Raw genomic sequence first — 27,417 nt, 5'->3', positions numbered from 1 at the left:
GCTCCACTGCTGTCTTAGACAATGATGAGGGAGTGTCCCCAGAGAGCCAAGGCTCTTGTGCACATCACTGGATCACAATGGGGCTCAGGTAGGTATTGGGGGGACGGGGGGGGGGGGGGGGGGCTGCTGCACACAGAAGGTTTTTTACCTTCATGCAAATCTTGAGCCTTTGGAGACACTTTTAAGTGGTTGTAAACCCTCACATATACCCAATGAAGTGACCAGCCTCAGATGATACTAATCCCCCTTACATAGATTTTTTTAACATGATCTGCAAGTAGAACCTTTCTGCATCTTTCAGCAGTACATAGGGGTGGGTGGAGAGTCTGCACTTACACTGTGTGAGAGCTGATTGGAGAAAAGGGACATACCCCCTACACATAGGCAGTGGAATGAAGGACTATGCAGAGCTGTATTCTGAATAGACAAGCTCCCTGCTAATCTACCTCTAAGCACCCACCCTGACACAAATTTTGAGCTCATGTTATCTCATGTGTCGGAGAGGGACGCAAACTGACAACGGTGTTAGGGCTCAGTAGCCATGATATGCCGTGGTCAGTTTACAGAGGGGAGGACATAGCCAGGCAGGATTCAGCCAGGTATTTTAGGTGATACAGGGGGGCATATTACACTGCACAAGCACTGTGTTGTGTAACATGCTTTAACCACTTGGGGACCAGCCGCAGCAGTTATACTGCGGCAGGTTGGCTCCCGTGGGTGAGCCGTCGTAGCTGTACGTCGGTCGCTTTAAGAGAACTTAAACGTCCGCTGGGCACCTGCGATCGCTCCTGAGAGAGGCAGTTAATGTAAAACAGACAGATCTCCGTTCTGTCAGGGATTAGGAGACTAATTTGTTGTTCCTACTGCTTAGGAACAGGGATCAGTTTCCTCCCTCAGGTAGTCCCATCCCTCCACAGTTAGAAGCACTCCCTAGTACACACATTTAACCCCTTGATCGACCCCTTCCCTGCCAGTGACATTTATACAGTAATCAGTGGCTTTTTTTTAGCACTGATCCCTGTATAAATGTCAATGGGCCCAAAAAAGTGTCAAAAGTGTCCGATCTGTCCGTCGCAATGTCGCCATTGCAAGTAAAAAAAAAAAAAAAAAATGCCAAAAATCTATCCCCTATTTTGTAGACGCTATAACTTTTGTGCAAACCAATCAATATACACTTATTGCAATTTTTTAATTTTTTTACCAAAAACATGTAGAAGAATACATATCGGCCTAAACTGAAGAATAAATTTGTTTTTTAAAAAATTGGGGGGGGGGGGGGGGGGATATATATTATAGCAAAAAGTAAAAAAAATTGTTTTTTTTTTTCAAAATTGTCCCTCTTTTTTCGTTAATAGCGCAAAAAAAAAATAACGCAGAGGTGATCAAATACCACCAAAAGAAATCTCTATTTGTGGGGAAAAAAGGGATGTCAATTTCGTTTGGGTAAAGCGTCGCACGACTGCGCAATTGTCAGTTAAAGTGACGCAGTGCCGTATCACAAAAAATGTCCTAGTCATTAAGGGGGAAAATCTTCCAGGGCTAAAGTGTTTTTTTGGGTTAACAAATTAATAGGAAAGCAGAGGGACTGGCAGGAACACCAGGGATTTCACACTCATAAAGCAATACAAACAGAACAGGATACTTAAATGCAGTGCCATAAATGTAATATTAAGAGAAAAAAAAAAAGGGGGGTACCTTCGTCCTATCAATGTGGAGACATTGAGTTAAGCTCAAAACCATGCCGTCTTAAAAAGACATGAAAGAGCTTTTCATGCTGGTAACCAAATATTCACCATAACGGTAGGTATAGTGATATAAAAGAAATTTGGGAGGAGTCCTACCAAGGATATATATAGATTATATCCTTGGTAGGACTCCTCCCCCTTTTTTAGATCACTATACCTACCATTATGGTGGACATTTGGTTACCAGCATGAAATGCTCTTTCATGTCTTTTTAAGACTGCATGGTTTTGAGCCTAACTCATAACAGTGTTTGTCATATTCCCTATTAGACTATTCCATCGCTTTCTTCTTTTGTATGTGGGGCTCCCACGCCTGCCAGGGCGGACCCACTCCTCTGGACTACAGTGTATGGCTTTGCTCTGGGTAAGGGTTCCATTTATATGGAGGGTGACATCATACATGCTACTATATTGTTGTTATTTGGTCATTTCAAACAATGGCCCTAAATGTTGTATTGCTATTGTTATGATGAATATGACTCTTTTCTCTCTATTTTTGTAGTATGATATATTACCTTCGTTCTAAATACATCATATATATGCAAATTAAGCTCCCGAAGAAGCAGTGAATTTCCTGCAAAACATGTCGAGCATGCCAATATGATTGCTACAGGGTGAACTGGTATTACTATTCCTCTCAGTTGCACCTTATATGTTTGAACTAAGAACTTCTTTTTTGAATTTGTATGTTTCAACAAATTCAAATTTGTTTTATCTGTTTTTGTATTCCAAGTGTTATGGTACCATTAAAGAACCGGATACTTGTTCATACAAGTACACGGTACAGCAGGCACATATCAGAAATATTAACTGTTGGGCTTACATATACTTTAAACTGACACTGGAATGGACAGAGTACTTTAAAACTACATAAAAGCTAGTGTGTCTAATAACTGAACACAAAGACGTAAATGTATTTTTTATTGTGGATTGTAATTTTCAAGCTGAATGAATAAATTTAGAGAGATTAATAAAGTTGTCAAATTGTATTTTTTTTTATTTGTTGAATGTACTACCAAAACAGCCCATTTGCTTTAGTCTGATTTTAAAAGAAATCATCTTCTAAGTTTAAAAAAAAAATATGTTCTGTTTCAGATCTAACATGTCTTTTTTCTGTTAAAAATGTAAACCTCATACTAATCTTATAGTGCAAACTATTGCTAGAAGGACTCAAATAAAATTCTCACACATGTTCACACAAAACTACAACTATTACCTGATGTTGATTACCTTTAAAAACACCAGTTTTATAAGACTTGGGCTATGTTGCACATCCATTGCCACTCACATGTAGTGATACCCTTTTCTCACAAAGATTTAGAAGACCGATAATTTACTATTTACTAGTCTACAATTACTCCAGCTCCTGTAATGTCAGCCATGATGTCTGAGATCATACTTTTTCTTATAGTCCTTTTCATAATGGTACTGCTTGTGTGTCTTATATTCTTTATCCTCTTTCTTTCCCTTGTCTTGCTTAAAATATTTATTGTGCTCCTCTCTTTCTTTTTTGAAAGACTTCTCATGATCTTGTTTTTTTGGAGAATCATATTTCTTTTCATCATATTTTTTCTGATATTTTGTATCTTTGGGTGGCTTCTCCCGTCCCTCTGAAAAAGGCTTAGCAGAATCCTTGGGCTTCTTTGCAAGTTTAAAAGGAAAAACCTCATTACTTTGGGACCCATTTTCTGCTCTTCGGATTTTAATAGCTTTGGCTTCCATATATCTGCCTTTAGACTTTAGCCCCCACTGTTCACTTGGTTTCGGTTTTTCCATTTTTTCCTCTTGCTTCTCAGTTTCTATTGGTTCTTCTAATAATGCTTCGGTCTTTGTTTCTATTTCCTCATCAGTCAGTTCTGATTCTTCAGCTATGGGCTCTTCCAGCTCTTTTACTTCAGAATTGTCTGGTTCTGTAGTTTCTGGTATTTCTGGTTCCTCTATAACAGGCAAATTTGGTGTACTTGAGCCAAACCAGTTTTCAAAAAACCATGGCTCAGACTGCCGAGAAAGAGAAACTATGTTAATATGAGAGGTAAAATGGATAAACATTAATGATTTCAGTATATTTACTTTATTCTGTTCCTCAATATAGAGTAATAACCAAAATATGAAAAACACAATGATCAAACTTGTTGCAGTTGTAGGGTTGGAGGTGCCAACCATCTAAAACAAAGAGGCAACACCATCTGTCAGATGTCATATGCGAAACATGTTAAAGCGGAGTTCCGTCTGCAAAAAAAAAAAAAAAAATTTAAAAGTCAGCGGCTACAAATACTGCAGCTGCTGACTTTTAAAATAAGGACACTTACCTGTCCAGGGTGCCTGCGATGTCCTCATCCGAAGCCGACCCGTCTCTCAGCTCTGGGTGGAGGCGCGGGCATCTTAAGTAAGGGCATCAGAAAGTGAAGCCTTCCGGCTTCACAGCCTGTTTCTCTACTGCGCATGTGCAAGTCGCACTGCGTGTTCTGACGGGTCCCTGCTGTCTTCTGGGACCTGTGTGTCTCCCAGAAGACAGCGGGGGGAACAGAGGAGGGGCCGGACATGGCGTAGATTGCCACGGATACTGCGCAATCTTTCGCCGGAAGTGGGAGCAAATACTTGTCTTAGACAGGTATCAGCTCCCCCCTGAAAGGTGCCAAATGTGACATCGGAGGGGGGAGGAACCATATAAGCGGAAGTTTCATTTCTGGGTGGAACGCCACTTTAAAGTGGAACTAAACCCATCAATTTAACGGTTTCCAAATAAAAAGTAGGGATCATCCTGAAGACCAAAACTCGCATCACACCCCAGAGTAAATCAATCGAGAACCCAAACATATTGTGTTTTTAGGTGAGAACCATAAGCAAATTACACACCAACAAATCTCTATTATTACATATAATCAGACATAGTTAAAAATTTCCATAATAAACAAAACAATGTATAGCCGCAATCAAATATTACCACCACACTCTTACAGAGGCCAAGCCCAAATGCCAGTTTACATAATCATCAAAAGTACTGTATTTCAAATCCATATATCCAAGACTAGTGATAGTCTATTACTTAGTCACTTGGTAGATATGGCCTTACTAGAGATAAGAAGGCCTGGAAAAATAACAATTTAAAAAAAAGGTTTTGATTCGATTTTTTTTAAAACCTTTTTTTGTTTTTTCTGGAAAAAATGGAAAAAAGATGTGTGGCATATGTTCTTTTACAATGATAAGTAATATATCTACAACATGGTATTCAAACTACATAATATTTAAAGTCTTAAATTATTGCAAGTTCGCTCAGCTGAAGACAAGAAAATCCTGGAATACAGTTAAAGTAACACTGTACTTCTCAATGTTCTCATACAAGAGATATATGTATTTCTGCTACTAGGGGGCAATGCAGGGGTAAGGCTTCCGTTTAGTACTCTTGTGGGCTCCATCTTGTATCTCCTACAAATGGGTGTTTGTTGGGATACAAGAGATGATTGTCTGTCTTCTCAGGCCTTAACTGACAGGTAAGAGGGTCAATTTGTCTGACAATATAGTAGTTTATCTTTATAACCTTTTAATGATTCCTATTAATGTTCTCCACCATCACAGTATAATGTTTCCATATAGTCTGCCCAGTAAATTGTTTTTTCTTTTCCTCCTCTCGGTAAAATGGTAAGACCAACATCTAGAGTTTGGAAACATTTCTTCCCTGCAATTTCTGCTGAGAGCAAAGCTGCAATTTGCAAATATTGTGAGAAGAAATCTTCTTTTCCAAATGTTCCAAGGATGACAAAAAACACATCCTGACATGCCACAGTTGCCCTAAAGACACTACAAAATACTTTATGGAATGAAATGATAAGAACTATAATGGAAGTGTGAGGAGCTTTTCACTCCAAAGTTCTCATTCCAGAAACACTCATTCTGCTACTTCTGGATCATCACAATGTGTTTCTTCACCAGCACTATCTTCAAATATGGAAGTGTTACAAATCACGGCCTCCCAAAAAATACAAAATCCCATATTATATATATATATATATATTAAATATATTATATATTTATTTTAAAATGACAACTGACAATAAAGGAGAACATTCATTAAGCTCTTGCAGCTCTTGCAAGAGCAATATATACTTCTGGATCAGCATTGTCAATAACCGAAAATGCATATTGGTGGGAAGCTTTTACATTATTACGAGGGAAAGGAGGTGGTTACCTGTTCTTACGTATAGTTGAAATGTTTTTAACATACAGTCCTTGTAACATATCCTAGTCTTTTGTAATAAAAAATACAATTTTAAAAAGCATGTTAATTTACTGAATAAACTGTACTTTTATTTCCTTGTCAAAAGAAGTTTATTGAGTATACAATGTTATAAAGATACATAAAGATACATAAAGTAAGTTTACAAGGATCTATAAAGTAAGCTCATTGTTTTACAGTAGGGTTTATATAGGTAAATATCATGAAATTTCAAATATTAAACATTGGGTTCACGTAAACCTAAATTAAAGATATATATAATTTCCTTAGTTTCTTTTGTAGGTATTTAAATGATTTATACCTACTATACATATTGTTTACAAGTAGAGTGTATATAGGTCAAATAAATTCTGATAATGAGCTTTAATCGTAAGGTGGAGAAAAGGAAAGAGAAAGAAGAAAAAGGGTTGAAAGGTAGAGGTATGGTCCACAAGGTTGTCCCGTTCGTCAGTTTATTATTCTTTTTAGTTCTCTTTGAAGCCTTAGAATGGGTGTCTCTGTAAGTCATTTAATCTGTTACCATGGCAACAGGACAGAGTCATTGAAATTTGACAGGAACTGTTGTTTTATCCAAGGATGCCAAAGTTTTTCAAATTTTGGAATTTGATTTTGATCGATGGCTACCATCTTAGCATGGGACATTGTATTATTCATTCTGTGAATTGTTTCTGCTAGTACCAATGTAGGAGATTTCCATGCCTTGGCCACTGTTTGTTTTGCAGCCGTTATTAGTTGGATCATAAGTTTGAATTGAGAGAGTGTTAACCATTCCGGTTTTAGATTAAGTAAAGTTAAATATGGATCTGGTTGTATTATTTTTTTAAATATTTTAGATGCAATCACGAAGACTTCCTTCCAGAAGGTTTGGATTACTGGGCACGTCCACCATATGTGTAAATATGTGCCTATTTCTGGGCATCCTCGAAAACAAAGAGTTGAGGTATTAGGTGAATATTTTGCCACTCTAGCGGGTACAAGGTACCAGCGAGTTAGGACTTTATAATTTGTCTCCAGTGCCAAGATGTTGGGTGAAGATGACTTAGATGTGAGCCATATATTAGACCAGTCCGTATCTTCTAAAGTTCGTCCCAGGTCCTCCTCCCACCTCTGAACGTAAGAGGGTCTATTAAGATTTGCTACTCCATATAATTGATTATAAAGTGATGAAATTGTACCTTTAGCAAATGGATCTTTTGTACAGATTGATTCAAAAATGGATAATTGGGATAATGGTGTATCCCCCTTTAGGAATGGTGTATAGAAATTTTTGATTTGGAGATATCTAAATATCTCAGAGTTTGGTAGATCATATTTTTCTCTAAGCGATGGGAATGAAAGGAATGATTTAGATGCTATGAAGTCATTTAGTGTCTGAATGCCTGATGTTGTCCAAGCTTTAAAAGAATTTGGGTAGATCCATGCCGGATAAAAGGCCGGATTTCTGATAAAAGAAAGGAGAGGATTGTGTGGAGATTGTAACTGATATTTGGTTTTTAGTTTATCCCAGAAAGATAAGAAGTGTTTAGTTATGGGATTATGAATTTTAAAGCGGTCTTTAGGATCAAGCCATAATAAATTTGATATTAATAGAGGGTCGTTTTCTGAAGCCTCTATAAATACCCATAATGGGATTTCCTGTTTTGCATGGTATTTGGACAGACTGGCCAAATGTGCTGCTCTGTAGTAGTTAGTAAAATTAGGGTATCCCAGGCCTCCTTTATTTTTGGGAAGATGTAGTGTGTGTATAGGTATACGTGGTTTAGAAGAGCCCCATATAAACGAAGTTGCTCTTTTTTGTACTATTCTCAAAAAATAGGAAGGAATTGGAATAGGGAGGACTCTGAATAGATAAAGCAATTTGGGTAGAATAGTCATTTTGATTGCATTAATCTTCCCTATCCAGGATAAAGGAAGTTGTGACCATTGTTTTATTAGATTTGTGATCTGTCTTAATACAGGAGGATAATTGGTTGAGAATAAGTCAGAATGAGATGCTGTTAAATGAATTCCAAGATATGGGATTGATTTTTCTGCCCATGTGAATGGGAGTGCAGCCCTAGCCGGGATCAATTCCATGTTTGTGAGTGAAATATTAAGCACTAGGCATTTCTTAGGATTAATCATAAGGCCGGATAGGGCTGCAAATCCATCAAGAGCTGGTATTAAGTTAGGACCAGAGACCTGTGGTGATGATAGAAAAAGTAATATATCGTCTGCAAATATACATAATTTGTGTGTAATACCTCCTACTTCAATGCCAGTTATAGTTTGGTTTGTTCTGATGTATTGGGCCATGGGTTCGAGTATAAGGGCAAATAATAAGGGAGATAATGGGCAACCCTGTCGGGTACCTCTTTCGATATTAAAGGCTTCAGATTTGTATCCAGCATATTTTATATAGGCTTTGGGTTTATTATATAATGCTTTGATCCATGTTAAAAAGTGGGGTCCAAAACCCCATTTTTGTAATGAATATTGCATATATTGCCAGGATACTGTGTCAAATGCCCTCTTAATATCGAGAGATAGAAAACATAAAGGGATTTTCCGTTTTTTAGCAATATGTGCCAATAACACTGCCCTGCGTATATTATCGCCTGCCTGTCTATTTGGCATGAAGCCTACTTGATCTCTATGTATTAATTTTCCTATAATGCTATTGAGGCGTTTTGCTATTATTTTTGCTAATAATTTAATATCGAGGTTTAACAGAGAGATAGGCCGATAATTCACACAGGAAGTATCATCAGAAAGGGGTTTTGGGATCATACAAACAATTGCCATTAGTGTTTCTTGCCGAAAAGAATGTCCATCTAGAAGTTTGTTAAAAGTTTCAGTGAGAATGGGAGAGAGTATTTCTGAGAATGTTTTATAGTATAAAGCCGAGTAGCCGTCTGGGCCTGGTCTTTTGTTAAGTTTTAGGTCTTTTATGGCGTTAGCAACTTCATCTATAGTTATAGGCTCATCCAAACTGCTTTTTTGATTCTGAGATAACTCAGGTAAGGTTATTTTTGAGAAGAAGGATTCAGCTTCTGTAGGATTAAATTCATTGTTTGTCTTGTATAAAGTTGCGAGATGTGAGTGAAATTTATGGACTATTTTAACTGGATTACAAGTGTAAACATTTTTTGATAATTTCAAACGTATTGGTTTGAAAGATTTGTTAGTTGAATTTAATGCCCGAGCCAAATATGTACCTGGTTTGTTTGTATTCATGTAGAAATTGTGTTTGGAGCGTTTGAGGGATTTATCAACTGACTCAGTGAGAAATAGATCGTATTCCAATCTAGATTTTTCCAGATGAGATTTTGTACTCTGAGATGGATTATCTTGAAATGATATGTAGGCTGCATTAAAATTGAGTTCTAGTTTTTTTGCTAGATTTTTGCGTTCCCGTTTAAATAGTGCCATTTGTCTTTGTATTGTACCACGCAAGACAGGCTTATGAGCTTCCCACAGTGTTATTGGGGAGATGTCTGTTGTATTATTAATTGATATGTATTCCTTTAAAGCTTGTTCAATGGCCATCTGATGTAGTGGGTGTTTGAGCATTATGTCCGGTAAGTACCACGTTGGGTCATGCGCTTTTGGTATGGCTGAGGCTATAATAGTGTATACTGCATTATGGTCAGACCACGGAATCGGAATTATATCTGATGCAATAATTTCTGGTATCATTCCTATTGTTAGAAAAATATGATCTATTCTGGTGAAGGTTTGATGAGGGTGCGAGAAATAAGTGAATTTCTTTTTCATTGGGTTACTTTCTCTCCATGAATCTACCAGATTGTATTTGGAAAGAAGTTGAGAAAAAGGTAATCTAGAGGTTATTTTGGATGGTGTAAAAGGTGATTTATCTAGAAATGGGAGGAGGACCTGGTTCGAATCCCCACACATTATCACTGTTCCTATTTTGTGTGTATTAATCACTTGTAATATATGTGAGAGGAATGGTGTAGGTTGTTTGTTAGGAGCGTAGTAGGAAATCACTGTGATTGCTGTATCCATTATATAACCCATGAGTATCAGGTATCTACCTTCTGGGTCTTTAATTTCTGATGATAAGGTGAATGGTGTGGATCGGTGAAATGCAATTAGAGTTCCCCTTTGCTTGGTACAGGCAGAAGCCGTGTAAATTTGTTGATAAAAAGGAGAAATATATTTTGGAGTAGAATCTTTGGTGAAGTGTGTTTCTTGGAGGCATACTATGTGAGCCTTCTTGTTATGGAAAGTACGGAAGGCTTTGGTCCTTTTTTGAGGGACATTTATTCCCTGAACATTCAGGGAAAGTATATTCAGTGGTGCCATGGCAATAGATCAAATAGTTTTGACTTACTTTTTGTTATGCAGAGCTGACTGCGCAGATCAACCTGTGTGGACTGAAGAGATGAATAGATAGAAAAGAAACCAGTGAATTCTGGAGTAAAGAGTAAACAAAAAACATATGAGATTAGATGATACATTGTATAAATTATTTTTTGCAAGTAATCACAATTTACCCGTGAAAGAGAATAAATATCTCTCTCAGGGGAATAAGTGCCTTCGTCACACTCCCACATAATATGGTTGGGAGAATGAGGAGGGCTAATGGGGGTACATGGATCTTCCGCTTACAGGAGAGAAGTGCTATGTCAAAAGACATCAAAATGATGTTTCATTAATTGGAGTGCAGAATATAGTTTTTGTTGAAATTATTTATTCCAGGGTGGTTGTATATGGTTAGTCTTGCCCTAGGCTAAATAATTCAGTTAGAAAGGTACTGTTAATAACTTTGGTATTGATGAAGATAGTTTGAGTTATTTTGGGATTTTAACCCTTTTAGAGTAAACAATTACATATTTTATTCATATGTAACTGTTTAGATATGTTAATTCATAAAATTGAGGTTGTATTGCTTCAGATTAGAATAAACAAAAACATAATTCTAGGAACTAGTTAGGTAATAATATATTTGTTTTAAGAAAAGAAAGAAAAAGCTTCCATTACTTCTGGATTATTGAACATATTTGTCCTAAAAAGTAATAAATCTATTGTTATTACCTGATAATATATAACTGAACAAGAATTTCCTTATTTCACTTATATATTCTAAGGCTATATGAATCAGAAGTAATAAGAAATATAACTGGAATGTAACATGATCCCACACAGTGTGTGACTATCAGAATGCAGTTACATTCAGTTATAAATATAGGTTTTTTTATAGAGAACCATCTCTTAGTATAATAAATGAAGAGATATCAGGAATTAGGATGTCAGTCCATTGAATCTTCTTGGTCCATGGATGATGTGGCATAACGACCTCTTTTGTGAGAATGATGATTCCCATTTTGTTCTGAAATTTTCTGGGTGCTGCCTGAAGGTGAAGATGACGCCATTCTTCTGGGTGTGGGAGTGTTGCTGCTTGTGGGTTCTGTCAGATTTAATTTTAAAAGGGTTTGTTGTAGTTCATCTGCTGATCTGCTTCTGTAAATTGTACCTTGGTAGTTAAATCTGACTGAAAAGGGGAAGCCCCATTGATACATAATGTTGTGGCGTTGCAGTTCCATTAGTTGGGGTTTCATGGATCGTCTTTTAGTAATAGTAAGTTGGGATAGGTCAGCAAAAATTTGATAATTGTGTCCTTGAAAATTAAGTTCCTTTTTTTCTCTTGCAGCAATTAGTATTTGTTCTTTCGTTCTGTAATAATGAAATTTTGTGATTATATCACGTGGGGGTCCATCTTTCTTTTTGGCTGTGAGGGCTCTGTGTACTCTGTCCAGTTCTAAACGTTCAATAGGGATATCTGGCTTTAGTTCTTGTAATAGAGCAGTAATAGTAGATTGCAGGTCTGTCACAGTTTCAGGTATTCCCCTTATGCGCAAGTTTGAACGTCTGGCTCTATTTTCGTAATCTTCGAGCTTAGTTTGAAGTATTAAATTCTCTTTTTTTAATTGTTCCAATTCTGTTATATTTTCTTGGGTTGTAATTTCAATTTCATCCATTTTTATTTCTAAGGCTGCGGTGCGGTTTCCCAGCTCTCTTATTTCTTTGGTTAGGCTTTTTGTTATTTGGTCTGAGGTTTGTTTTAAAGCCTTATGAAGCATCTTTTCAAATTGTAATAATATTACTGGGGATACTGAGGAGGCTTGTGGAGAAGTTTGTGAGAGGATTTGTTCTGTATCTGACTCAAATGGAGAGTCTTGCTGTGACATTTTCTGTCTGTGAGAGCGCCCTGATGCTGTATCTTGTGAGGTGACTGGAGCTGCTTCAGCTGCAGTGAGTGCCTGTGAGCTCTTTGTGAGGTGATTTTTATTTCTGCCACGGTTTCCTCCCAGTACCATATTTCCTGCCCAAACTTTCACAGTTTGTTCCCTGGGGCAAAAAAGGTTCAAATGGATACCTTTTGAGCCTGCAGGCTCCGCTTTGTCCTTCTCTTCTCTCCTCAGTGGTGTGGAGCTCTAACAATGCATGTCTGCTCTGCTAGGCTCCGCCTCCTGCCCACCACTGTACTTTTATTTCAAGCATAATACTTTTATATACACTCCATTTCACCTTCCCAGTGTAACAAAATGACTTTCAATTTGTAAAACTACTCAACACGGAATTTGTTAAAACATTTTCAGAAAATTGCATTTTTTCCCGTAAATAGACAAAAAAATTTGTTTTCCCACGGCTTTAAAATTTCCAGAAAGTTTACATCTCTAGGACCTACTCAAGATGTTTCACATATTGCTTCTTCAGGAGTAGGGTAAAAAAGGTAATTGTTATATTGCTTATTGATAGTTTAAGACTCCATGTGTCAGTATAGGATGCAAGGGACCACCACATTCCTAAGTGCCACCAGCAGGTGAGGTGTAAAAGGCAACCTTAAAGACAATATAATTTCCATGTAGTTGAATTAACATGGGACTTTCTGCGGTATTTAACGCAAAAATGTAATATATTATAGCTTACAAATCATTAGATGTGATGGCTGCATTAGTTTTTTTATTTTTTTTCTTTGGCTGTAGTCTGTCTATTGTCACGGAGGGGGGTTACATGAGACAGCAACATTGTCAGTCAGGGGGAGGAAGGGGGGGGGGGGGTAGTGTTAAATGTACTAGCACATGTTATTACACTAAAAAATTGAAGCCAAACTCCAACTCACACTTTTTAATCAGTTACAGCAAACATTTTTTTTCCTTTTAGGATAAAGGGTGTACATGAATAAATAGAAGCTGATCATTGTAAGCCCCCTTGCAAGTGTTAAATAGTTTATCTCATCCTGGTAAACTGATACATCTGGAAGATAGTTGTTCTTTTGAAAAACAATAGATTTACTAGCTGGATCACCAAATGAAAATAGAAAGAAAGCCTAAAATACAAAGCAAATGTAGCCATTACATCTAAGAAATGGTAAGCTGCAATATAATAAAATGTTTGCTTTTGAATTTAATATTGCTTTAACCACTTCAGCCCCGGAAGGATTTACCCCCAATCCACTTCCTGCTCGCCCTATAGCAGAATGATGGCCGGGAAGTGGTTCAGTTATCCTGGCTGGGCGTCATATGACGTCCAGCAGGAAAACAAGCCAGCTCGCTCCCACGGGGACATGCAGCGCGGCGATCGGTGGTGTGGTTGCGTCACTCTGACAGACCACATCTCCGATCGTGGTAAAGAGCCTCTGATGGAGGCTCTTTACCACATGATCAGCTGTAACCGATCACAGCGTGATCCAGGAAGTTCCGGTAATCAGCTCTCCTTGGTTTACGCTGACAGGGTGAGCCGATCGGCAGGTCTCCTGTCGGGGGGCAATGATAGCACATTGATTATCAGCGCAGCCCCCATCAGAGGTGCCCACCACAATGCCAATCAGTACACACCCAAATCCCACTGAGTGCCCACCCAAATCGCCTATCAGTGCCATCAGGAACGCCTGTCAGTGCCTATTAGTAATGCCTGTTAGTGCCTCATCAGTGCTAACTATCAGTGCCCACTATTAGTGCCCATCAGTGCCGCCTATTAGTGCCTACCAGTGCCGCCTATCAGTGCAATCTATTGGTGCCCATCAGTGCCCATCAATTCTACATATTAGTGCCTATTAGTGCAGCCTCATCAGTGCCTGTCAGGAAGGAGAAAACAACATTTCATAACAGAAACAAAGAAAAACGTTTTTTTTTTTTCAAAAATGTCGGTCTTTTTTAGTTTGTTTAGCAAAAAATAAAAAACCCAGCAGTGTCCAAATACCACCAAAAGAAAGCTCTATTTGTGGGAAGAAAATGATAAAAATTTATGGGTACAGTGTTGCATGACCGCGCAATTGTCATTCAAAGTGCGACAACGCTGAAAGCTGAAAATTGTCCTGGGCAGGAAGGGGGGAAGTGCCCTGTATTGAAGTGGTTAATGACCAGGATGTTTTTTACGATACGGCACTGCGTTATTTTAACTGACAATTGCGCGGGCGTGCGACGCTGTACCCAAATAAAATTGATGTCCTTTTTTTTCCCCACAAATAGAGCTTTATTTTGGGGGCATTTGATCACCTCTGCGTTTATGTTTTGCGCTATAAACAAAAACAGACCGACAATTTTGTAAAAAAAAAAAAAAAATATATATATATATATATATATATATATATATATATATATATATATATATATATATATTTTTTTTTTACTTTCTGCAATAATACATATCCACAAAAAAAATGTAAAAAAACAAAATTTCTTCATCAATTTAGGCCAATATGTACAGTATTCTTCTACATATTTTTGGTAAAAAACATCCCAATAAGCGTATATTGATTGGTTTGCGCAAAAGTTATAGTGTCTACAAACTATTGGATACATTTATGTAATTAAAAATTTTTAAAATTGTTTTTACTAGTAATGACAGCGATCAGCGATTTTTAGCGGGACTGCGACATTGCGGCGAACAAACCTGACCCTAAGTTTTTGGGGACCAGTGACACCAATACAGTGATCAGTGCTAAAAAAATGCACTGATCACTGTATAAATGACACTGGCAGGGAAGGGGTTAACATCATGGGGCGATCAAAGGGTTAAGTGTGTTCCCTGCAAGTGTTTTCTAACTGTGGGGGAAGGACTGACAGAAAGAACACAGAGATCGCTGTTCCTGATTACTAGGAACAGAAGATCTCTGTATACGTTCCCTGTCAGAACAGGCATCTGCCTTGTCTACATAGGCAGATCCCCGTTCTACCTCTCTGTGAAGCGTTTGTGGCTGGCCGGCGGACATTGGGTCCACTGGACCCGCTGACTGGCTCCCACTTCCGTGCAGCGGGCAGGTGCGTGCGTTCGCCCACAGTATCTATTGCATGAAGCAAGGTATAGGTACATTGTTTCGCGCAATAGATCCGCCCTGCTGCAGTATATATGTGGTGGGCGGTCTTTAAGTGGTTAAGTAGCGTATGTCCCCTTATAGATCTAGAATTTTGATTCAAGCATGCCTCCAGAAAATAAAAATGATCCTATAACGTCACTGGGTAAAATGGCGGCAGCCTCTCCACAGGGACCATAATATGTCTACATTTCCATGCTGGCTAGGAATAGACTTTTCTAGGGGAATGTTTGAATTGAAAGATTAAAGGCATAAATTGGGATAAAATATTAGGAACATACAATACGGAGGAGAGATGGGTTTGCTTTAAGAGCATATTAAATAAGGGCATTAGCCAATGTATCCCATTGGGTAATAAATTTAAAAGAGCGAACAAACATCCTGGATGGCTTAACTCCAATGTAAAAATGCATATAAAAGCAAAGGAGAAGGCCTTCAAAAAATACAAGGTTGAGGGATAATCCTCAGCATTCAGAATTTATAAAGAATGCAATAAGAAATGTAAGGGTGCAATTAGGACGGCTAAGATAGAACATGAAAGACACATAGCGGAGGAGAGCAAAAAAAATCCCAAGAAATTCTTTAAGTATGTAAACAGTAAAAAAGGGAGGACAGACCATATTGGCCCCATAAAGAATGAGGAAGGACATCTGGTTACAAAGGATGGGGAGATGGCAAGGTATGGAAGGTATTGAATTTATTCTTCTCCTCAGTCTTCACGAGTGAATCGGGGGGCTTCAGTAACCAAAACTGCAGTGTTTATCCTCATGACACAACACAGGAAGCACCTACATGGTTAACAGAGGACGGAATTAAAATTAGACTTGAGAAACTTAACATTAATAAATCACCGGGACCAGATGGCTTGCATCCGAGGGTACTTAGGGAACTCAGTCAGGTGATTGCCAGACCGTTGTTCCTAATTTTTACAGACAGTCTATTGACTGGAATGGTACCAGCTGATTGGAGAAAAGCCAATGTAGCACCAATATTTAAAAAGGGCCCAAAAAACATCCCTGGGAATTACAGACCAGTTAGCCTAACATCAATAGTATGTAAACTCTTGGAGGGGATGATAAGGGACTATATACAAGATTTTAGTAATAAGAATGATATCATTAGCAGTAATCAGCATGGATTCATGAAGAATCGTTCTTGCCAAACCAATCTATTAACCTTCTATAAGGAGGAGAGTTGCCATCTAGATAAAGGAAGGCCCGTAGATGTGGTGTATCTGGATTTTGCAAAAGCATTTGACACAGTTTCCCATAAACGTTTACTGTACAAAATAAGGTGCGTTGGCATGGACCATAGGGTGAGTACATGGATTGAAAACTGGTTACAAGGGCGTGTTCAGAGGGTGGTGATAAATGGGGAGTACTCAGAATGGTCAGGGGTGGGTAGTGGGGTTCCCCAGGGTTCTGTGCTGGGACCAATCCTATTTAATTTGTTCATAAACGACCTGGAGGATGGGATAAACAGTTCAATCTCTGTATTTGCAGACGATACTAAGCTAAGCAGGGCAATAACTTCTCCGCAGGATGTGGAAATCTTGCAAAAAGACCTGAACAAATTAATGGGGTGGGCGACTACATGGCAAATGAGGTTCAATGTAGAAAAATGTAAAATAATCCATTTGGGTGGCAAAAATATGAATGCAATCTATACACTGGGGGGAGAACCTCTGGGGGAATCTAGGATGGAAAAGGACCTGGGGGTCCTAGTAGATGATAGGCTCAGCAATGGCATGCAATGCCAAGCTGCTGCTAATAAAGCAAACAGAATATTGGCATGCATTAAAAGGGGGATCAACTCCAGAGATAAAACGATAATTCTCCCGCTCTACAAGACTCTGGTCCGGCCGCACCTGGAGTATGCTGTCCAGTTCTGGGCACCAGTCCTCAGGAGGGACGTACTGGAAATGGAGCGAGTACAAAGAAGGGCAACAAAGCTAATAAAGGGTCTGGAGGATCTTAGTTATGAGGAAAGGTTGCAAGCACTGAACTTATTCTCTCTGGAGAAGAGACGCTTGAGAGGGGATATGATTTCAATTTACAAATACTGTACTGGTGACCCCACAATAGGGATAAAACTTTTTCGCAGAAGAGAGTTTAATAAGACTCGTGGCCACTCATTACAATTAGAAGAAAAGAGGTTTAACCTTAAACTACGTAGAGGGTTCTTTACTGTAAGAGTGGCAAGGATGTGGAATTCCCTTCCACAGGCGGTGGTCTCAGCGGGGAGCATTGATAGCTTCAAGAAACTATTAGATAATCACCTGAATGACCGCAACATACAGGGATATGTAATGTAATACTGACACATAATCACATACATAGGTTGGACTTGATGGACTTGTGTCTTTTTTCAACCTCACCTACTATGTAACTATGTAACTATGTATCTACATCTATAAAAAGGGACATCCTCTACTTAAGTCTATGCTAATCTACCTGCATAGCAATTGCATTACCTTTATGGTTACCTTTTACACCTCCCCCAACAGTGGCCCTTATGGGTGTGGTGGTCCCTTGTGCCCTAGTATGACACATGGAGCCTGGGTTCACCCTAGTGTGTGCGTAACACTGCATGGGATTCGCACAAGAATCACACCGCATTCCTGTGCACATCACATGGGAAGTCTGTGCGGTGCGATTTAAGCCATACATTTTGTATGGCTCAAATCGCATCACATCTGCACCAAAATGGTGGTGAGTGTAATCATATTACGAACACGGATAAGATCACCGGCACTACTGTCACCTAAAAAGGATTACAAACAGCCAATGCTGTATACTGGCCTAGGCCGACAAGGCCCAGGCCTAGGGCAGCACTTTGCAGGGGGGCAGCACAGACAGAGTCCCTGCCGCCTTGCGCTACACTGTTAGTGTAGCGCCAGTTTTATGGGGCGGACTGGGCTGAGAGGCAGATTAGTCTAGCTCCCCCATAAAGTGGCCACACTGCTTCTGGTATGCTGGCGGCCGGCATTCCGCAACTGTGGGGGGGGTGCCGCTTCTAATTTTGTGTTATGTTTTTTTGCTGCACCATTGGCATGGTTGTATCTTCTTAGTCCTCTCCATAAAATTATCAGAAATTTGTGGTTAACCACTTGCCGCCCGCCATATAAGCAAAATGACGGCTGCAAAGTGGTTTCAATACCCTGACTGGACGTCAGGGGGCCGGGGGCGCACAGCGGCTTAATATCCTGACGTCCGAAGTAAACAGGAAGAGCCGTTGATTGGCTTTTCCTCACTCGAGTCTGACAGACGCGAGTAGAGGAGAGTCGATTGGCTGCTCTCCTGACGGGGGGGTCTGTGCTGATTGTTTATCAGTACAGCCCCCCCTTGGATCCCACCCAGGACCACCAGGGAAGCCACCCAGGACCACCACCACATGGACCACCAGGTATGCCCCCTAGACCCTCAGGGAAATACTAATCTGTGCCCAGGCAGCTGACAATCAGTGCCCACTCACAATGCCTACCACTGCCAGTGCCACCAGGGATGCCTATCAGTGCCGTGTATCAGTGCCCATCAGTGCCGCCTATCAGTGCCATCCATTAGAACCCATCTTTGCAGCCTTTCAGTGCCAGTGTCGCCTATCAGTGCCCACCAGTGCCACCCATGAGTGCCCATCAGTGCCGCCTATCAATGCCCAGTGCTGTATATCAGTGCCACCCATTAGTATGGTCTACCAGTGCCCATCAGTGCCGCATATCAGTGCCCGTCAGTGACCGCTCATTGGTGCCACCTCATCGGTGCCGCCTTATCAGTGCCCATCAGTGAAGGAGAAAACTTACTTATTTACAAAAATTTGTAACAGAAAGAAAAGCAAAACTTTTATTTTTTTCAAAATTTTCGGTCTTTTTTATTTGTTTAGCAAAAAATAAAAACTGCAGAGGTGATCAAATACCACCAAAAGAAAGCTCTATTTGTGGGAAGAAAATTCTAAAAAAAATTTAGTTTGGGTACAGTGTTGTATGACCGCGCAATTGTCATTTAAACTGCGAGAGCGCTGAAAGCTGAAAATTGGTCTGGGCAGGAAGGTGTACAAGTGCCCTGTATTGAAGTGGTTAAAGTAGAACTATAGGCAACACTTTTTTCATTTTGGATAGAATAAGGGAGGGTTATAACCCCTGTCAGTTTACTTTTTACCATCCCTGTCCCATTGCAGAGATTTACCCTTCACTTCCTGCCCCATAGCCAAACAGGAAGTGAGAGAAAATCTATGCAAATTAAGGCAATCCTTTGCCGCCCCCCCCAGGCCCCCACTAGAAATTTTTAGGCTTAAACAGCAAGGGGTGTGGCCTTGACAGGAAGGGGTGGGTCATATTTAAATTAGGGGGTGCACGAGTTTAGTCAGGCCTAGGGCAGCACAAAACCTAAATACACTACTGTAAACAGCATAAACTTTGCAAAGCACTGGACACCGTTTGAGAGCACAAGTCACTTTGTTTATCATTTTGTTAATAGACTAAAATTTATAGCTTGTTTTTGCACATCTTTCTTTTACAGTTGGATATTTTCTTGAAATTTATATTTTATTTTTTATAAACATGGCTTTTCACATATTTAAGGAATAACAAATTAGTGTATGAAATTAGAGGATCATTACTTTCATACACGTCACTAGCACTAGGACTAGTCTTTATTCACTTTTTTTCTGGCCCCCTGCATTTTTTGCAGAGGGTGCAACACACTAGTATCCATCACTTTAAATGAATGTTTTTTTTCTACTCATCCTAAAAGCATCTTAACCACTTCCCGACCAGCGCACGCCGATGTACGTTGGCAGAATGGCACGGCTGGGCAAATGGGCGTACCTGTAAGTCCCATTGAATTTCCCGCCGTGCCATTGCGCGCACGCCGGCCGGGAGCTCCGTGAGTCGGGTCGCGGGTCCCGCGGACTCAATCGCTGCGGGGATACCCGCGATCGCCTCATGAAGAGGACGAACGGGGAGATGCTGATGTAAACAAGCATCTCCCCATTCTGCCTAGTGACAGTGTCACTGATTACAGCTCCCTGTCATCGGGAGCAGAGATCAGTGACATGTCACAGCTAGCCCATCCCCCCTAAAGTTAGAAAACACTCCCTAGTACTGACTTAACCCCTCCCCGCCCCCTAGTGGTTAACCCCTTCACTGCCAGTGTCATTTACACAGGAATCAGTGCATTTTTATAGCAAAAAGTAAAAAAAAAAGTCGCTTTTTTTTGTTTATAACGCAAAAAATAAAAACCGCAGAGGTGATCAAATACCACCAAAAGAAAGCTCTATTTGTGGGAAAAAAAGGACGTCAATTTTATTTGGGAGCCACGTCGCACGACCGTGCAATTGTCAGTTAAAGCGATGCAGTGCCGAATCGCAAAAAGTGCTCTGGTCAGGAAGGGGGTAGATTCTTCCGGGGCTGAAGTGGTTAAGGTGCACTAGTAAGTAAGTAGTAACACTTTCAGCACATCCCTTTTATTGCAGCTCTGCACATTGCAGAGGGTGCAACACACAAGGACTCATCACCCTAATCAGAAGTTTTAAAACTGCGCCCTGCAGTAAGTGCAATATTTTCAGCATTCATCCATTACAGGATTCTGTTGTTACATATATTCAATACATTCTGAAGCGTTTTCAATTTCTAATTACATTTACTGCACTTCTAGCCTCTTTAACAGGTCTCCTTAAGAGGAATAGCGCCACACCTACACCTTCCTCAATTAACCTACCTTTACTCCATCTAGGTGGTAGTATTATGTAGGGGCAGCAATTTCTCTTTTTTCACTTACAGTATTTCTTATTCATTACACCTTTATTCACTGCCTTGTATATTCCGTGGCGTGGTATCACACATCTTCCCTGTAGAGTGTGGTGGTAATAAGTTGTATTTGATAGGTGCTATACTGCTATACATTGTTGTTTTTAATATGGAAATTTTAACTATATATATGGGCAGCACAGTGGTGTAGTGGGTAGCACTCTCACCTAGCAGTAAGAAGTGTCGCTGGTTCGAATCCCAACCATGACACTACCTGCCTGGAGTTTGCATGTTCTCCCTGTGCCTGCGTGGGTTTCCTCCGGGTACTCCGGTTTCCTCCCACACTCCAAAGACATGCTGGTAGGTTAATTGGATCCTGTCTAAATTGGCCCTAGTATGTATGCATGTGAGTTAGGGACCTTAGATTGTAAGCTCCTTGAGGGTAGGGACTGATGTGAATGTACAATGAATATGTAAAGCGCTGCGTAAATTGACGGCGCTATATAAGTACCTGAAATAAATAAATAATAATAAATAAACTATGTGTAATTATATGTGTTAACCACTTCAGCCCCGGAAGATTTGGCTGCTCAATGACCAGGCCATTTTTTGCGATACGGCACTGCGCCGCTTTAGCTGACAATTGCGCGGTCGTGTGACGCTGTACCAAAACAAAATTGATGTCCTTTTTTTTCCCACAAATAGAGCTTTCTTTTGGTGGTATTTGATCATCTCTACAGTTTTTATTTTTTGCGCTATAAACAAAAGAGCGACAATTTTGAAAAAAAAAAAAAAAAAACAAAACACAATGGGGGTTATTTACTAAAGGCAAATCCACTTTGCACTACAAGTGCACTTGGAAGTGCAGTCGCTGTAGATCTGAGGGGAAGATCTGAAATGAGGGGAAGCTCTGCTGATTTTATCATCCAATCATGTGCAAGCTAAAATGCCGTTTTTTATTTTCCTTGCATTTCCCTCTCAAATCTACAACGACTGCACTTTGAAGTGCACTTTCAGTGCACTTTCAAGTGCACTTGCAGAAGTGCAAAGTGGATTTGCCTTTAGTAAATAACCCCCAATATCTTTTACTTTTTGCTATAATAATAATCCAAAATTTAAATAAAAAATAATAATTTTCTTCAGTTTAGGCCGATATGTATTCTTCTACATATTTTTGGTAAAAAAAAAAAAAAAAAAAAAATCGCAATAAGCGTATATTGATTGGTTTGTGCAAAACTTATAGCATCTACAAAATAGGGAATAGATTTATGCATTTTATTATTATTTTTTTTTTTTTACTAGTAATGGCGGTGATCTGCAATTTTTATCGGGACTGCAATATTGCAGCGGACAAATCGGACCCATTTTTGGGACCACTGACAATTACATAGCGATCAGTGCTATAAAAATGCACTGATTACTGTATAAATGACACTGCCAGAGAAGGGGTTAACTCTAGGGGGCGATCAAGGGGTTAACTGTGTTCCCTATGTGTGTTCTAATTGTAGGGGGGATGGGACTGACTATGGGAAGAGAGAGATCGATGTTCATACTTAGTATGAACACACGATCTGTATCATCTCCCCTGAGAGAACCGGGATTTGTGTGTTTACACATACACATCCCCATTCTCGTTCTGTAATGAGCAATCGCGGGTGCCCGGCGGTCATCGCTCCCGCCGGGCACTCGCATCGGCTCCGGGGACATGTTGCGGTGTGCGCCGCTGGAGCCGTCTTAAAGAGCTGACATACAGCTACGACGGCTCACGCAGGGGAACCAACCTGCCGCAGTATAACTGCGGTGGCTGGTACGGAAGCGGTTAATAAAGAGATTTGTTTTATTTAAGCCTGGTGTGTAATTTGCTAAGAGATCACACCCAAAAATCCTGTCTGATTTCTCGATTAATTATTATTATTATTATTATTTGTTTGCCAAAACAGTTACATACAAGGCATCCTGTGACTTATAACTGATAGCTCTCTTGAACTGCCAACAAATGGCTGGTGTCATAACTGATCACATGTGAAGTACTATGGCAACTGCAGATCAAACAAAGGCTAAAATGGCAGCTTCCTTGGCCACAAAGGATAGTAGGGTTTAGTTCCTCTTTAACCAGTTCCTGCCCAGCCTATAGCACAATGACAGCTGGGCAGGACTTTCGTCAATCTGGGTGGACGACTGGACATCGTATGATGTTCTCCTGGATGGGGCAGCTATGCAACGCCATCGGACACAGCTGATGACTGATCGGTGTACCGGTCCGCTGTAGTTACCATGTGACCACCGTGACCAATCACAGCAGATCACATGATAATTGTAAACAATGGATGGCTTCCATTGTGTACAATTTTGTTGCTAGCTGTGATTGTTCACAGTGATCACATGGTACAGACAGGGCCAATCACAGCCCATGTCAATCACAGCTAATCACAACAACCCACACTGAATGAATCAGTTTCATGCACTAAAATGGTTGCATATACCAGTCAAATTCACTGGTATAAATCGTAATGTGTGAAAAAAAAATTCTGATCACGTCCCCAGAGTAGTACAGTGTTACTATGGTAACACTGTATTGCTCTGGTTGCAGTGTGTAAAAAACAAAACACAAAAAAAAAACAATAAAAAAAAAATGTAAAAAAAAAAAAAAATATGAAAAAGAAATGATTAAAATGGTTTTTGTTTTTACATACTGTCACCAGTCAGTGTCCCTGATCACCGCCACACCCGTTATATGATAATGCTGCACTGCAATGGTGACTGCATGTATAACAAAAAAAAAATGTTTTCTTTTAATTTCTTCATTTTCAAAAAAATTGTGACAAAAAGAATTTACAACCTCAAAAAACTTGCCATGAATCTTAATAAATGCCTTGGACTGTCTACTTTCCAAAAGGGGGTTATTTGGGGGATAATTGTACTGTCCTGGTGTTTTCAGACCTCAAAAAAAATAGAATAAATACCACCAAAAGAAAGCACTATTTGTGTGAAAAAAATGTTATTTAGGTACAGTGTTGCATGACCGCACAATTCTCATTCAAAGTGTGACAGCACTGAAAATTGGCCTGGGCAGGAAGAGGGTAAAAGTGCCCAGTATTGAAGTGGTTAAAATCTCATGAGAAAATCCTACAAAAAAAAAAAACATCCATCAATTTTAATGTGGCAATCAAATCAAAGGGCAATGTCTGCACACACTAGGAAAGGAACAATAACAATAAGACTGTACTTTATAATATTATTATATAAAGGATTAAGTGTAACTAAACCAAAAAAACAAAAGCGTAATATATTACCGCTTATCAATCCTGGTGGCTGCATTTGTTTTATTTTTTTCCTTTCTTTTCACCTGGTAACACTGTGAATAACATTTTCTGAACCCTTTCTGTCTGCAGCCGTGGCCAAAAGTTTTGAGAATAACACAAATATTAACCACTCGCCGCCCTGACATATAGCAAAAAGACAGCGGCAAAGTGGTTGTGTTATCCTGACTGGACGTCATATGACGTCTTTCAGGATAACAAGCCGCCGGGGACGCGCATCACGGCGATCGTTGTTGCGGTGTGTCAGTCTGACACACTGCAACTCCGATCTAGGTAAAGAGTCTCTGACGGAGGCTCTTTACCACATGATCAGCTGTGTCCAATTACGGCTGATCACGATGTAAACAGGAAGAGCCGTTGATTGGCTTTTCCTCACTCGCGTCTGACAGACGTGAGTAGAGGAGAGCCGATCGGCTGCTCCTCTGACGGGGGGGTCTGTGCTGATTGATTATCAGCGCAGCCCCCCCGCGGATGCCCACACTGGACCACCAAGGACGCCACCAGGACCACCAGGGATGCCCACCACTAGTCACCACCAAGTATGTCACCCATGGCCACCAGGGATGCCAATCAGTGCCTACAATGGATGCCAATCAGTGCCAAACAATAATGCCTGCCAATCAATGATGCCCATCAGTACCATCCATTAGTGTACATTAGTGCCGCCTATCAGTGCCACCTTTCAGTGCCCAGTGCTGCCTTTCAGTGCCACCTATGTGTACCCATCAGTGCTGCATATCAGTGCCGCATATTAGTGCCCATCAGTGCCACCTCATCTGTGCCAATCAGTGCCGCCTTATCAGTGCCCATCAGTGCAGCCCTATCAGTGAAGCAGAAAACACTTATTTACAAAGTTTTGTAACAGAAACAAAAAAAAAAAAAAACTTTTTTTTTTCAATATTTTCGGTCTTTTTTTTATTTGTTTAGCAGAAAATAAAAATCCCTGAGGTGATAAAATACCACCAAAAGAAAGCTAAAAACCCAAACTAAAATTTAGTTTGGGTACAGTGTAGCATGACTACACAATTGTCATTCAAAGTGCGACAGCGATGAAAGCTGAAAATTGGTCTGGGCAGGAAGGTGTATAAGTGCCCAGTATTGAAGTGGTTCATTTTCACAAAGTCTGCTGCTTCAGTGCTTTTAGATCTTTTTGTCAGATGTTACCATCATATACTAAAGTATAATTACAAGCATTTCATAAATGTCAAAGGCTTGTATTGACAATTACATTAAAGTGGAGTTCCACCCATTTTTACAACTCTTCAGCATCCCTCACTAAACTGTGCACTGTAAACGCATTGGATATTAAATTTTTTTTTTTCTCAGCACCTACTGTATATCCGCTGTATTCATTTTTCACTTCCTCCTCCCTGGCCGTGGCCCATAGCATCATTTCCTGTTTGCAATGCCTCCTGGGAAGGGGCGGCAACTTCCTCTGACACTGCCGTTGCTATGGGACCTGACCTGAAACCTATTACACTGCTTGAGCTGCACTGAGCATGTACGAGATCTGCAAGGATGAGATCCAGGAAGAAATACAGTCTGGCTTCAGATGCCCACACTTAAGATGGCCACGGCCTGCTGTAAGTTTATAAAATAACAAACTACTGTTATAAACTAACAAAACAGACCTTAGTTTACAGACTAACTTTACTAGAATACATTAAGCTTGTGTATTATAGGGGTATTTTTATTTAAAAAGTATAATTTCGGCCGGAACACCACTTTAAGTTTATGCAAAGAGTCAATATTTGCAGTGTTGACCGTTCTTTTTCAAGACCTATGCAATTCGCCCTGGCATGCTGTCAATCAATTTCTGGGCCACATCCTAACTGATGGCAGCCCATTCTTGCATATAATCAATGCTTGGAGTTTGTCAGAATTCTTGGGGTCCTTGTTTTGTTCATCCGCCTTTTGAGGATTGACCAGAAGTTCTCAATGGGATTAAGGTCTGGAGAGTTAACTGGCCATGGACCCAAAATTTCAATGTTTTCAATGTTTTGTTTGCCAAGCCACTTAGTTATCACTTTTGCCTTATGGCAAGATGCTCCATCATGCCGGAAAAGGCACTGTTTAATCACCAAACTTTTCTTGGATGGTTGGGAAAAGTTGCTCTTGGAGGATGTTTTTGTACCCTTCTTTATTCAAGGCTGCGTTCTTAGGCAAAATTGTGAGTGAGCCCACTCCCTTGGCTGAGAAGCAACCCCACACATGAATGGTCTTAGGATGCTTTACTGTTGGCATGACACAGGACTGATGGTAGCGTTCACCTTTTCTTCTCCGGATAAGTTTTTTTCCAGATGCCCCAAACAATTGGAAAGGGGATTCATCAAAGAAAATGACTTTACCCCAGCCCTCAGCAGTCCAATCCCTGTACCTTTTGCAAAATATCAGTCTGTCCCTGATGTTTTTCCTGGAGAGAAGTGGCTTCTTTGCTGCCCTTATTGACACTAGGCCCCATCCAAAAGTCTTCTCCTCACTGTGTTTGCAGATGTACTCACACCTGCCTGCTGCCATTCCTCAGTAAGCTCTGCACTGGTGGTGCCCCGATCCCACAGTGGAATCAACTGTAGGAGACAGTTCTGGCGCTTTCTGCACTTTCTTGGGCGCATTGAAGCCTTCTTCACAAATGCAGTGGAAATGTTTTTTATGGGATTAAGTTCATTTTCATTGCAAAGAGAGACTTTGCAATTAATTGCAATTCATCTGATCACTCTTCATAACATTCTGGAGTATATGCAAATTGCCATCATAAAAACAGGCAGCAGACTTTGTGAAAGTTAATATTTGTGTCATTCTCAAAACTTTTGGCCACGGCTGTACACTCACTTCTCCATTGTGTCTATGAAAGCAGCCATAGTTTTCATAGGATGAACTTGCTGTCTTTGTTCATGCATGCAGTTTTATATTATAAATACTGTTCTTTCTGCCTGGAAACTGGAGATTGTCCATAGCAACCAAAATTGTCCCTTTACATCAAAAGTGGTTTTAGAGCAGCTAGAAAACAGCGATAATAAATTAGAATCACTTGCAGAACTGAGTGATAGTGATTTG

At 40.0% G+C, this 27,417-nt stretch overlaps 1 protein-coding gene across 7 annotated transcripts in view; it reads right to left on the bottom strand.

The window, feature by feature from the left end:
- Positions 1-2,652: 2,652 nt before the first annotated feature.
- The window catches only part of JSRP1 (junctional sarcoplasmic reticulum protein 1), a 266,512-nt gene continuing 241,747 nt past the window's right edge, over positions 2,653-27,417 (bottom strand). For all 7 annotated transcript variants that reach the window (XM_073596386.1, XM_073596432.1, XM_073596413.1 and 4 more), the window contains one exon: positions 2,653-3,742. In XM_073596386.1, coding sequence (XP_073452487.1) covers positions 3,119-3,742 — 624 coding nt within the window. In that variant the 3' untranslated portion in view covers positions 2,653-3,118. The remainder of the gene's footprint in view (positions 3,743-27,417) is intronic.

Source organism: Aquarana catesbeiana, linkage group LG01 (genome assembly GCF_042186555.1).
Source record: "Aquarana catesbeiana isolate 2022-GZ linkage group LG01, ASM4218655v1, whole genome shotgun sequence".
Classification (NCBI taxonomy): Eukaryota; Metazoa; Chordata; class Amphibia; order Anura; family Ranidae; genus Aquarana; species Aquarana catesbeiana.
Note: the sequence above shows the minus strand (reverse complement) of the source record. Positions and strands in the feature narration are given on the sequence as shown.